General features: G+C 47.5%; 1 protein-coding gene across 1 annotated transcript in view; it reads right to left on the bottom strand.

Annotated features, from left to right (window-relative positions):
* Positions 1 to 5,818, bottom strand: part of PARD6G (par-6 family cell polarity regulator gamma) — a 68,132-nt gene extending 62,314 nt beyond the window's left edge. The window contains exon 1 of the mRNA XM_056333241.1: positions 5,504 to 5,818. Within this exon, the coding sequence (XP_056189216.1) occupies positions 5,504 to 5,575 (72 nt within the window). The 5' untranslated portion in view covers positions 5,576 to 5,818. The remainder of the gene's footprint in view (positions 1 to 5,503) is intronic.
* Between the last annotated feature and the right edge of the window lie 7,079 nt (positions 5,819 to 12,897).

Here is a 12,897-nt window from a genome sequence, read left to right as displayed (position 1 = left end):
AAGCAAGTTTGCCCTTACTGCTATCACTACAGTTAAAATGCTGTTTGATGCTGTAATTCATACCTTTCAAACACACAGTGTGTGTACACATACTGTAATAGCTAAACAGTCATGTGGACGTGTAATACTGCTAAGGTGTCCAAGCAGTATCAGCAACTTTTGCGGGGGGTGGGGGTGGGTAGGATGCAAAAAGGTTTAAAACAGCTATATTTAACAGGCACAAGCACATGCCTCCTAAAAAGAGGAGAACTCACAAGCAGGACAAACCACTCACAAACTGTTTGGATATTACATCAATCTAGTATTTGGGCAGGCTTTCTGAAGCACTGACTCTACACTTGCCCAGACCAAACCACATAATTTTATCTGCTAGTGACTGTAAAAACACAGAGCATAGCTGAACATAAACATATTCTTAGAGGACCGTAACAGTACGATGTCTATACTCTGGACACATCAGAAGATGATTGAAGATTTATTAAAAATCTGTTTGTAGCATCCATCTGAACCCCAACATTTGCTGGAACAAAGTCAAAACAGGATGGGGAAGCAAGGGTGAAAAAAAAGTACGGTTATAGTTAACTACATACATTTATCTTAATGAGTTTGTTTATAGCAGTGGGATGTTAATCACATTATTATTAATTTGTAAAGCAGTTTGTAATGCAAGAAAACATGACATTAATAATAAGGCAGAAATGTCACAGCACTTGAGACAGGTAGCTGTGCTTTTATAATCCTCAGCCATTATCAAAAGTTCCATTGTCTCAGAGGGTTCAACAACCGGTGTCAGTTGATTTTTTTTTTTTCCAAAGGCCTATTTTTCAGGGAACCAGGAGTGCATTTAGCCACTCTGAAAACATGAAATTAAATTCTTACTCATATATACAGCTTGCAGGAAATCATATAGTAGTAGTAGAAAAACAGTTCTCTTCTGCTTTTAAGCCAGAAACATAAAACTCAGTTTCAACGTGGAAAAAAAAAACCCAAACAAAACAAAAAGCCACACCACACTTTCACAAACAATTCAAACAGCTGCCATTTAAAGACCTGAGGCAATCTTATACCTTTACTATTCCGGAATATCCAAATGACTGGAAAAGAAATACACACTCTGGCTGATAACCACCCTCCTATTTGAAAAGCTGTACATACAATTCAAGAAAAAGAAGAAAAAAAAAACAGCACACATAAAAAAACCAAACCTCTTTTCACTCCAAGCAGAACAAAAGAAGATTGGCTACATGGAGCTATAACTAAAGAGAAGTCTCACCATTAATGTAGGAATTCCTATTTTTAAAGTGTTTGTTCTTCTGTAGGCTTACACTCATGGGGAAAGAGGCTTGCAACCTCTCTGTAAAGCTAAGGACAGAAAATGAAAAATAGGTTAAGTACCCTGCCTGTGGCCATGAGATCCCAAACAAAACAAACAAAAACGCCTCACACATTGCAGGCACTGGAGCTCTGGGTAAAATGGAGAAGAGGGAGAGAAAGGGTCATCTGGAAACCTTTTCAGAGATTAGAGGCAATTTCTTCAGAGGGGACAGATAGTTGTCACCGGACAATGGGGGGAAAGGAGCCAGTGAGTACTAGACACATGAGAATACACAGTTGTTTTAAGCCAGCAAGATAACGTGTTTTCAGATACTGTCTAAAAGGGCCGAAACATTAATCCTGAGCTACACAGACAACACCTAGATAAGAACTGAGTTTCTCATTTATTCTGTCATGAAAGACAGAAGAGGAGGGATAAGGTGTAATTACAATTCAATTATTATTTTCCTACAACATGTGCCAATTCCTAAGCAGGTTTCTCTTTATCCTTCCGCTTTCCTATCTAGCAATAACCTTTAAGTGTTTTGCTTGTAAGACCAGCTCTCAGGGGAGGAGACAGAGGAAGGGAGGAAGCACGGAGCCTGAAGGAAGAGGACTTCTTAAAGCAGAAGACTATAGCAATTTCCATCACTGCCATGTCTCAAAACAAAGGTGTTTGCTGCAACACACGGATCCAAGAGGCTTCTGCAGCACCCTACAGTCACCCAGAGAAAAAGCAGCCTGATGTACACCAAGAGGTATTACACAGCGCCACAAAGCTCATCCTTCTGCAAAGACATCGTAGCCAGAGAACATATCACTGTGACCATTCCCACTGAGTACTCATAAGGCATTAAAATATCCACAGACACAAGCGTCAGGAGCTGAAGCATGCTTCTGGGCCATGTTCCGAGCAGGGCTGATGGGTCAGGTTAGGTCCAGGGAAGGTACAGGCTAGTTCAGACCCGCTGAAACCTGATCATCCACAAGTAAAGTGGGATACCACCTGCAGGTTTTGGCCCTTCGGCACAAGAAGGATGTTGAAAAACTGGAGCGAGGGCAGCCACCAAGATGCCCCCCCTACCTTTTTTTTTTAAAAAAAATAATCCTCTGACACACATTGGGAATCTTAAAACTGAAGTACTTGGGGATTGCCAGAGAAGTCTTACCCAGCATGGTACCAAGCATCTAACAAACTCCCCTCTTCCAGTAATCAAGGGCACAAACCAACTTTCAAGAAGTTTCTTTCAGAGAAAAGGCAAGAAACTGAGGAAATCCAGGACAATCTTGGTCACTTTTCACAGCAGCCATTTCTGAATCATGATTAATGCGACACACCAGCTGGATAAATGTTTATCCTTAAGGAAGAAACAACCCGATTATAGTAACAGAAGCAGGCATATCAAAACCCCAACATTTGCAGCCTATCACTCATCCGACTCCCCACAGCTATTTTTTCCAGAGCTCCTTTACATCCAACTCGATCTTCAGAGAAAAGCTACTTCACGCTGTTCTGTAGAAGCGGCGCACTCTCACACCCAGATCCTCTGCTGAAAGGGATTCCACCTACCCACGGCCCGCCACTTCCCCAGCCTTTGAAAATCCACCCGAGAATCCCTTGATCCCCAGCCAGCAGCATGCCCTGGCACAGAAGCTGAGCTGCACCCACCCCCGCTCACCTGGCAGCCTGCGCTCGCAGGCGATAGCTGCAAAATCATGAGTTCTTAGACTCAACTTTCGAGTTCTCAGGCAAGTCCAGACAGGGCAGGCCTCATACTTACAAAACACAAGACACTAAACGCTTAAAAGGCTGACTACATACGGCTACCAAAAGCAGCATTATTGAATCTTGTTTCCCCAGCCTTACTCAATAAAAGAATAAAACCAATCTGTATTTCTAGAGGATTGCAGCACGACAAACCAGTGATCCACTGGGACAAGACAGCACCATAACCAACCCCGAAAGATTACCATGTTTTAGCAAGAAGTGTAAGGTCTTCATACAGCACTTTGCCAAGTACCATTACCCAGAGCTTTTCACTGGGTCTACCTCCAACTGCTGAAGAGGAACTCCGTTTGAGAGAGAACCTACGAGCTTTACAGGCAAAAGAAAACCATGTTGCGATGTCAGTACCAACCTCCCATTTGCCAACAACCTGCAACATAAACAATCTAGATGTTATCGCACATAACTCATGCTAACAGTATAACCCCACCAGCACCAAGAAATGCAGCAGTACAGCCTCCGCTGACCCATGCTGCACACTAATGGATCACCACTGGGTGTAGGCCCTCAGCAGGATATTTTTGAATTTAGCCTCTATTTAAAGCTTCCTTCCAATGAGGTACAGCCCTCTAAGGCAACTTCTGGGCCATCAGCAGTGACAACCCTGAGCTACAGAAGACCTCCAGTAAACCCCTCCCACGCACACAAGTTTATTTTCCTTTTCTTCAGCAATCCACAGTCATTCGTACACTTACAGCCTCCCTAAAGCACTCTGCGTCTACACAGGATCCACTTACAGGATTCCTGCAGTTGTAAAGGAGGCTATGAGGTGTTAATTATAAGGTTGCTTTTTAATTGTTAATAGAAGAAACTCAAGTTATGTTAATATTAAAGTATTAAAGAGAGAGTAAACTTCAAAAAAATTCCTTATCTGTGGTCAAGATTTTAGTTCGAAGCTCATGCAATGCATGGGGTATAACTCACCGAGTACAAAACAGGATCTCCTGGAGCATTTGGGGGCCACATTGTGGGTGGGCTACACCTTAGAACCAGTACAAACTGAATCAAAACTTCCCAGCAATGGAAGCAGGATGGAACTTTCCAGGCCAACTGAGCCCCTTCAAGTGGCAACAGCAGGTTAGAAAATAAGGGCCTGAACCTACGTTTCAGGTGCCATGTTTGGAAGCAAATGGAAAGTCCCTGGGACAAAAAGTAGTTCTCCCACTGAAGCCACCCCACCATCCTCCCCGGTCTATGTGCTGCTCAAGGCTGTTTGATCTGAATACAAACATTAACAGCAGCAAGGGACAAATATGGGGAGCACCGATGACAAAGTCCCAAAGATACTGCCTTTGATACCATCTCAGCAGGTGATGGGGGCTGCGCACAATTCCAGGACATGCTAATATTACTCCATGCTCTTTTCAACTTACACACTGCCTACGCCTTTTTGGTTACACATATATAAAACACAGGCTTCCAGGGAAATTCCTCAGTTTTGCTTAAACGCTACTTCTTCTTGCTTGTAGAGATGGCAGGCAGGATTCTGATGTGCCGGTTCAACCGAGAGCCTCTTGAAGAAAGCTCGGCACGACCAGCCGATCCGTTTTGAGGAGCCGAGCTCCGGCGGAGCTGCTGCTGCACAGGGCAGCCCTGCAGACGCAACCCCTACTCCAGCGACAGGAGCGTGCAAAAGCCGGCTGGCTGATGGCGGGGGCCGGCATCCCCAGGTAACCCCTGGAAAAGCCGCCGCAGGAGGGTGAGGCTTCCCGCAGGCCCCGCTCCGGCTTCCCCGGCCCGGACCTACAGCGGGATTTCGGAGCTGCCCGCACCGGCGGGGGCATGCGGCCCTTCTCCCTCCTCGGCCCCGGCTTCTCTCACCACCCGAGCCGGGGCACCCCAGCCACCACCCGGGAGCCGGCCGAAGCACCCCGCGGCTGCGGGGGGCAGGAGCACCCCGGGGGCGGCACCACCTCCGCGCTCCCGCCCGCCCCACCGGCGCCCCCGGGCCGAGCCCCCGCCTTCCCGGTAGGCGAGGCGACCGGCGCTTTCCGAGCTGCCCCAGAAAGTTAACGCCGAAGTCCCCGAAGCGAAACAAAAGATCGAGCGGGAGCGGCGGCCGCGGGGCCCCGGCGCCCGCCCGCCCCAGCCCCGGCGCCGCGCCGGGAGCGGACGGGGAAGGGTCGCGCCGCCGCTGCCTCATGCCGGGCAGGGGCGGCTCGCCGGGGGCGAGGCCGGGAGCTGCGCCCGGAGCGGTGGTCCCGCCTCTCCGCGAGCTGCCGCCAGCCCGTCACCGCTCTCTGGGCTGCGGCTGGGGCACGGCTCCGGCAGCACCGGGCAGGGAGCGGCGGGGCTGGGGGGGTACGGGGGGACTCCATTCATTTTCGGGAGAGCGGCCGGGAGCGGGCCGGGCAGGGGCGCACCGGCCCGCCGCCGGTCGAGGCCGCGCCGCGCTCTCCTCACCTTACTCTTCACTTCCACCGCGCTGCACTCCAGATACCGCAGAGTCTGAGATTTGTTGAAACTCCGGTTCATCTTCCCGGCCGCGCTGCCTTCCCCGCCCGCGCCGCCGCCGCCGCCGCCGCCGTCTCCCGCCCGCCGCGGGCCGCGCGCCCCCGGGCCGCCCCCGCGAGCCGATCGCCCCGCGCGCGGCAGGCGGCACGCGGCGCCCCGCTACCGCCCCGCTCCGCTCCGGCCACTTTGTCCCGGCGCGCCAATGAGAGCGGCCGCTCCGCTGGGCTCGCGCTCCAGCTCCCGACAGCCGCGCACCCGCGACTCGCGGCGGGCGCCTGGGCCGGCAGGCCACGCCCCCGGCCACGCCCACCCCACCGCTCGGCCCGGCCACGCCCCGCACGGCGGCGCCCCGCCCCTCGGCGGCCGCGGGGCTGGCCACGAGTGTGCGGGGCCGCGGCGGAGCTGCTGCGCGGCGGGACGTGCCGCGGGGCCGGCGCCCGGCGCCGTTAAACCAGCGCGGCGGTGGGACCGGCGCGGAGCCGGCGCGCAGCCGGCGCGCCCCGCCGAGAGCGGGCGGTGGCCGGGGCTGCTTTAACCCGTGGCCCCCGAGGGCGGGCGGTGGCGCGGGTCGAGGTGAGGTCGCTTCGCCCCAGGGCGGTGCGAGGCCCCGGCGCCCGGCGAGCCCATCCACCTGCCCGGTTTCGCGGGCCGTGAGCGTCGCTGCCGGCATCGTGTACGGTGCAGAAGGTGCCCCCCAAGCAGCCGCTGGACTGTGGTGCAGCCGGGGACCCCCCAGCGCAGGGGTGCTTGGAGGTGCCCGCTGTGTGCCACGGGGACCCCATCGAACCTTCCAGGTGGTGCTGATCAGGCGTCGGGATCAGAACGGTGCTGCCAGTCATTAATTTGAGACCACAGATCACCAGGTTCGGGAGGGGAGTTTCCACCACTCCCTCCTTGAAATAAACCCGTGGACTGCCTCCCTCTGCTAGCAGCCTTTATTAATTAGGTAGGTTATTAATTTGAGAATCTCGGAGGAACTTACTTCTTTCCATCTACTGCCAAGGACCTTTGTAATTCTAACAGACCTTTTCCCTTCAGTCAATTTCTTTTAGTCATTGAGAGCCTTAGACACTGGTGTTTTTTCCTACACAGTCCTGCCCAAAACAGCAGTCGTGATGTAAAGAAGCCGAGGACAAGGCACAGACCTGTGCAACCAGTTTTCTACTGCTCGACATATCCCAGGATCATCTGCCCGTCTAAGGAAGGAGCATGAAGTCCTAGCAGATGTAACAAATCACCCATCGCTCCTTCTCCAGACCCACCGGGCAGGTGTCAACAGCAGCGACAGGGACTACCCACGAATTCAGGGGCTAAAAAATGACCAAAAAAGGAGTTGACTTTTCATGTGACTCCAAGTAGGAGGATCAAACCATATGCCCCAGCTACAAACCAGTTCCAGCTTATTGGAAAATCGATCTGAAATGAACATTTGCCACCTGTTCTGGGCTTGCACTGTATTTGGAAAGCTTACTGTAAGTCAAACTGGAAAAATGAAGTCGAGAGAGCTGAGAAAGGAAGTGTTGTATGAACTTGATCTTTTCCTCTTTTTATCTTAGTAGGAGCAGTGCAGCAGCTTCACTTTCCTGCTGTGATGGCCAAGGCCAAGCTGTGGAGATACAGGGTGCCAAGGGGCTGAACATCCCTTTTGGGATGTTTCCATTGGAGGAGGGACCTTGAAATCCGACAGCTGGATTCGTGTGATTAGTGGTTCAACATCTGGAGCAACAAGGCCGGTTCACTGGAATGAAGCTGATCAGTAGCTGAAGGACCAGTCTAGCCATGTTAACCTCCAGTAGGGGTATTACTCACATCACTGGGAGCATTAGCAGGGACTTAAAGTCCCTGGGATATTATCCCAGCCCACCTGTCCACCAGCTGAGCCTTGGAAAGGGACCCTGCTGTCTGCATTACCTCCTGGCTCAGGAAAGAGCCCCTGGAGTGCTCTTACATGTTTCAGACACATGGTGATGTGGTTGAATTCAGAATCACAACCACAGAGAAAGAAAGATCTGTATTAACTTTTGTTTCTAATTTTTACTTTGTTCATTTTTTTCTAAGAAAAAGTAAGTTCTCAACAGTTGGCAGTCAATAAGCAATTTAATTTTAGTGTTTAAATTTGATGCTACTTGTGTTTGTGATGTTCATTTGAGAAATACAGATTAAACTCATTTGTCTTATTTTTTTATTTCATTTTCCTTCAGGGACTGCATATGCTTCATTACCATCTCTTTTATATTAATGAAGACTCTTCAGACTAATAATGCCTACCAAGCTGTGTGTAACCAGAATGGGAATTAAATGAAAATGAACAAAAAAATATATATTTTGTGGTGAGATAAAAGCTGGTAAACCATGCTGGATTCATAAAGAATAAAGTTACATTTTTCGCAGCTTAAGACAGGTTGATTTACCAGCAGGGCTATGGGGGCTTCCACTCCCCCTTCCCTGTCAGCAGTTTCTACCACCACGTGAATACACAATCCTCCTCTCTACCCGGTCTTTGAAGCTAACAGGTGCATTGAGCACACAAATTAGTCTTATCTGGGGAGTGGAGCTAATGTTGTTTCTGTTTCTTTTGTCCTACAAGAATTCAGAAGTGGTAGAACACTACCTCTCCTTATTTTATTTTTTTTTTCATTATTCACCCATAAGAAGAGCTGCTCTTCTGCTGTTCCATTCCTGCCCGCCTTTTCAGCGTTGCATTAAACACCACAGTAAACAAGGTGAATGCGCTAAGACAAGGAAATATACTCCCAAGAGGCTATTGCTAGCAAAGGTTCTTTTAAAAAATGCTTCAACAAAATCTGGTTTCTGCTGCTTTTTCTCAGCTGATCTGTTTCCCTCTTAAAAAAATCCCATCAGTAAACCCGAAAAAGTATTTCAGTTATTTTTGCTCAGGTTTTAATATATGCTGCCATGATTTCAAACATAATGATGGACTCGATAATCTTAAAGGTCTTTTCCAACCTAAACAATTCCATGATTCTATGAACAGACCTTTAAGATAAAAGTGTTTTACTTAAAAGAAATCCAATGTGAGTTAAATATCCATTATTTTGTAAATGAATATAAACAGTTTTTACCCACTCTGATCCTAACCTCATTGATGAGGCTGAAACAGGCACATGCATGGGCAGAGGGTCACAATATGAAAAACCAGCTGTATAATTAGTAGGAGAATACAATAGTATTATGTAAGTTTATTAAATAACATTCTTTATTAATATTATTTAAGAACTTATTAAAAGTGAATGTTTCTCAATAAAGCTATACCGAAATCCAATTCAGTCCACTTTTGTAAATTCGCGAAGATACGCTTTTTTTTTTCCATTTCCAAATTACTTGCAGGTTTAATCCCTTTCCTCCAGAGCAGAGCTGAGACATGATTAAGACAGCCTGAGAAAACTCCTTTTCTTGCCTTCTCTCCCCCTGCCCATGCTGCGCTGTAATGAGCAGTGGCTTCAGCTCCATATACCAGCAGGAACCAAAACACTGTGTGCTCCCAGGCTGCCCCAGCCCCAGGTTGCACCAGGCACTGCAGCCCCTACCAGCTGTTTTCCTCCTCAAACTCAGTCACAAACATGGTTTCAATTTAACTGCCTTTGCTCAGGCACCTTTCAGGGTGTTTTTTTTCTCATCGCTTGCCAAGGACACTGCATTCCTTTGACAATTTCTATAAATCTTCATCTGTTTTAGTAATCCGTAGTTAGTTTACCCTGTTTCTGACCTGCAGAGCTTTTAAATCACCGTTTCTTCCCACGTGCCCGTCTCTTAGCCCTTCCTTGCACCCTTGTCCCTGGCTGCAATCAGGGCACGGGGGCACATTTGCTCTCGCCCAGCCACATAGCCTCTTCCTACATGCAGCACTGCACCAAATACCCTAATTTCTGGCCCTAAACCAAGCAGGGATGCCACAGCCCAGGGGCTCCAACAGACCATCTAAAAATATTCAGATACTCCTGTTTTCAAACCTTTTTATTTGCTAGACAAATAAAAGTTGCTGCAACGTGTCTAACTCGCACTCCTGTAATGGTGTTTTTCAGCATGCGAGGGGCTTCCCTCTGACTAGCTGCATGGCTCGTTAGTATTAGCAAGCCATCTACATGCTCTGAGAGGTGAAAAAATACCCCAGACTCGCATCCAAGGATTTATTCTCCTCCGCTCCTTCCTGTGTTGAAGTTGCAAGAGTTACAAATAGCAAGTCCTAAGGGCTTGGAGGAACCGCTGCAATGACAGGCTGGTTTTGGTTTCTTTAAATGTAAAACAAAATGAAGCATAGCACAGGGGAGAGAAGAGGGGGAATGACAACTATTGTTTTGCTTGTAGCAAGCAGTGTCCTGCCACAGCGAGGATGGTTTCTACTTCATCAAGCGCAGGGGACAATGCCAGAGAACATCAATTGCCTCAGTGCAGGAGCCCATCTAGAGAGGAGGAAGAAGAATAATGCCACCAGCCACAACAGTAATGGATGCTCCCAGACAGGAAACCAGCTGCTTCAGTGATTTTCCATTGTCTCGTCCCTCGTGGTGGTGAAATGTCTTCTTTTTCTTTCAAGCACTTTCGCCTTCAGGCCGTCAAGAAATGTATGGGCATTTAATAGGAAAAAGACTGAAGAGAGACCCAGGAGAGATGGCTGTTTGTTCTCAAGGGGTGGGGAAACCTGATGCTGCTTTTCTACCAGGGTGCTGAAGCATCAAGGAGACCTCTTGCATGACTTTAGTAAAAAATACTCCAAGAGGAAAGGCCAGAGCTGTAGCTGAGGGAACAGCATCTGCTGAGATGCTCTGCGGAGCTCACAAGCAAGCATGGAGACAGGCATTTGTTATTGTAGCTCCCAGAATTTTTCCAGAGAACTGCTCTGTGCTATCAACATCCTTTTCCCCTTTTGTTTCTCCAGAATTCTACTCCCCACCCCACTGCTGGGCTTTGCCGTCACCATTTGGCGGCTGGCCATGTGCCCAGAGGTCTCAGGATGGCGTGTGTGGCAGCTCTGCCCAAAAGCAGCGGGGAAAACCATGCTCACCTTCCCTCTCTGACCAGGCGTGCATGCTCAGAAAGGCCAGATGAAGCACCAGGGGTGAGAATTTGGCGGTGAAGGATTTCAGGATCACTGTATTTTAGAGCTCAGTTTTCTTCTGGTTTGAAACAGTGCCAGGAAGGGAGCAGCACGAGTGCTGCTGACGTGCTGGGGGGAGTGGGCAGAGGTCCCCAGGCCATCTGCACGCAGGTACCCTGGCTTCAGCAGATCAGATCAATGTGCTCTTGTGTCAGCCAAAAATTTGCCCCTCTGGCTTAATTGGTGGATATATAAGCAGCTACATATGGACATGTATGTGTACAAATAATCCAGGAACCAAAGCTGTTGGGATACCACGGTCCCAGCAGCCAAACTCTAAGCATCACCAGGTAGGGAATAGGGTGGGTTATCAGACCAATTGTCCTCTTTCCAAATTACACATAAATTGGAGTTAAAAACAATAGTACTTCACAAGGATGGCAAAGATGAGTTTGATTGGCAGAGGTGAGTTTGGGGATGAGAGGAGGGAGGAGAGATGATTATGCTTCTTATTCTGCCCCCAAAGTATGCTCTAGTTATATGAATCTTCAGGATAAGACATTGCCTACAAAATATAGAAACACTCAAACTGTATTTGTTCTGCACACGTATTTGTTGAACTTAATGATTTTTTTTCCTCCCTTTCAATTGCTTTGATTCTTGCTTTCCCATTTTAACTAAAGAGAAAAACATGAAAAAGCAGTAACGTTTCCCAGATGTCATTCATTTCCGCAGAGAAATAGATCTCATCCTCCACTAGTTGTCCAGAAGTAGGTCCTTCTACTTCCACATAAGGTAAAAATATTGTTTACAATGTGATTTCTTGCCATGGACCTGTGGAATCAACACAGATTTTACATGTGGTAGCTCATACACCTCACATAGCACAGCAAGGTTTCCCTGTCTGCTGCATGCTTTTATGGCTTGATTGTAAGTGTAACAGGGATTAATTTAAAAAAAAAAAAAAAAAAAAAAAGTCGGGAGAAGAAAAAGGGAGAAAGCAGGGGTTCTAGCAAAGACAATTTTACTTGTTGGTAGTATGGGTTTGGGACATTCAGGGGCTGCTCAAGAAGCACTGAGTTAATTTTTTGAAAGCTCTTTAAGCCTCTAGATGAAAGTGGCTGTGCAAGTAGCAGCTTCTTATGATGTTAGAATGGCAAATACTTTTAAAATATAATTGATTTAAAGGCAGCACGGCTGATCACAGGCCTGGGGTGTGGGAGCATCTGCCTGGTTCTCTTCCCGCAAGAGAAAGCTGTGCTTTACTTTGTCCCTTTATTGTTGGTTCTTACTTCTGCAGTAAGGTGAAGCATAATTGTAAATTGGCAAGTGTACAGTACATCTTCTAATTAGACCAATGCTATCAAATAAGTTATGCAGCTCATGGTATCTTTGTCTTCCCAAGCACCTTTTCTGTGTGAAACTGTGAATGGGCTATTGAAGCACATGCTATGACACTGGAGAAACTTTTCTGCAGTAGTTACCAAATTTGCTAATGGAGTTAAGCTGACGAAATCTTCCTTAAATTAGTAAAATGGGAAGAACAGTAGTACCGTTTATTTTCAAAGCTAATGTCTATATGAGAAAGCTGCTATCATAAAAATACAATCATGCCTGCCTTCCAAGTGCTTCTCCAACTTGCTCAGTGCAGTTGAGAGACTGCCTGTGGCACCCCTCTACAATTATTCTTAATCACAAAATGGCTTTAATCTCTTTGGGGTAACCATTTCACTCATATGAATGCCATATGCCATCTACCATCTTTGTTAGCCTTGGCAGCTGAAGCCTGGGGTTTAGTGACAGGATAGGAGAGTATGACTCTTGCCCAGTATAATTCAGTCCCTCACCAAAAGCCCAGAGAGGTTTTTAACTTGGCATGGGATGCAATTAGCTGGAAGGACCAACCAGAATCTTCAGGAAAATATAATTTATTGACAACTTCCATTTGGGAAGTGAATAGATGTCACCTTAAATAAATGGCCACGATATTCCTGAATTTTAGATTTTAACAATTTGTAAGGTACTACGTCTAGCTATTAAGTCAAGCCCTCTCAGATGTGGTAGTTTGTAGTCTGACCTGCTAGTAAGGGAAAATAATAAGAAACTGTCCTAGCCATGTGAGTTGTACAACATACAAATCTTGACTGTTCACTTACTAACTTCAGTCCCTAAAAAATGTAACACACTGCAGCCGAAAGCTTCTTAGTACAAAAAAAAAAAATAAATATTGTCAGATGACCTTTTAAGTCTGCTTTTTGCAAGATATTTTTGGCAGATCTGCTAGACC

Source organism: Falco biarmicus, chromosome 3 (genome assembly GCF_023638135.1).
Source record: "Falco biarmicus isolate bFalBia1 chromosome 3, bFalBia1.pri, whole genome shotgun sequence".
Lineage (NCBI taxonomy): Eukaryota > Metazoa > Chordata > Aves > Falconiformes > Falconidae > Falco > Falco biarmicus.
This window is presented reverse-complemented; position numbering and strand designations above follow the sequence as displayed.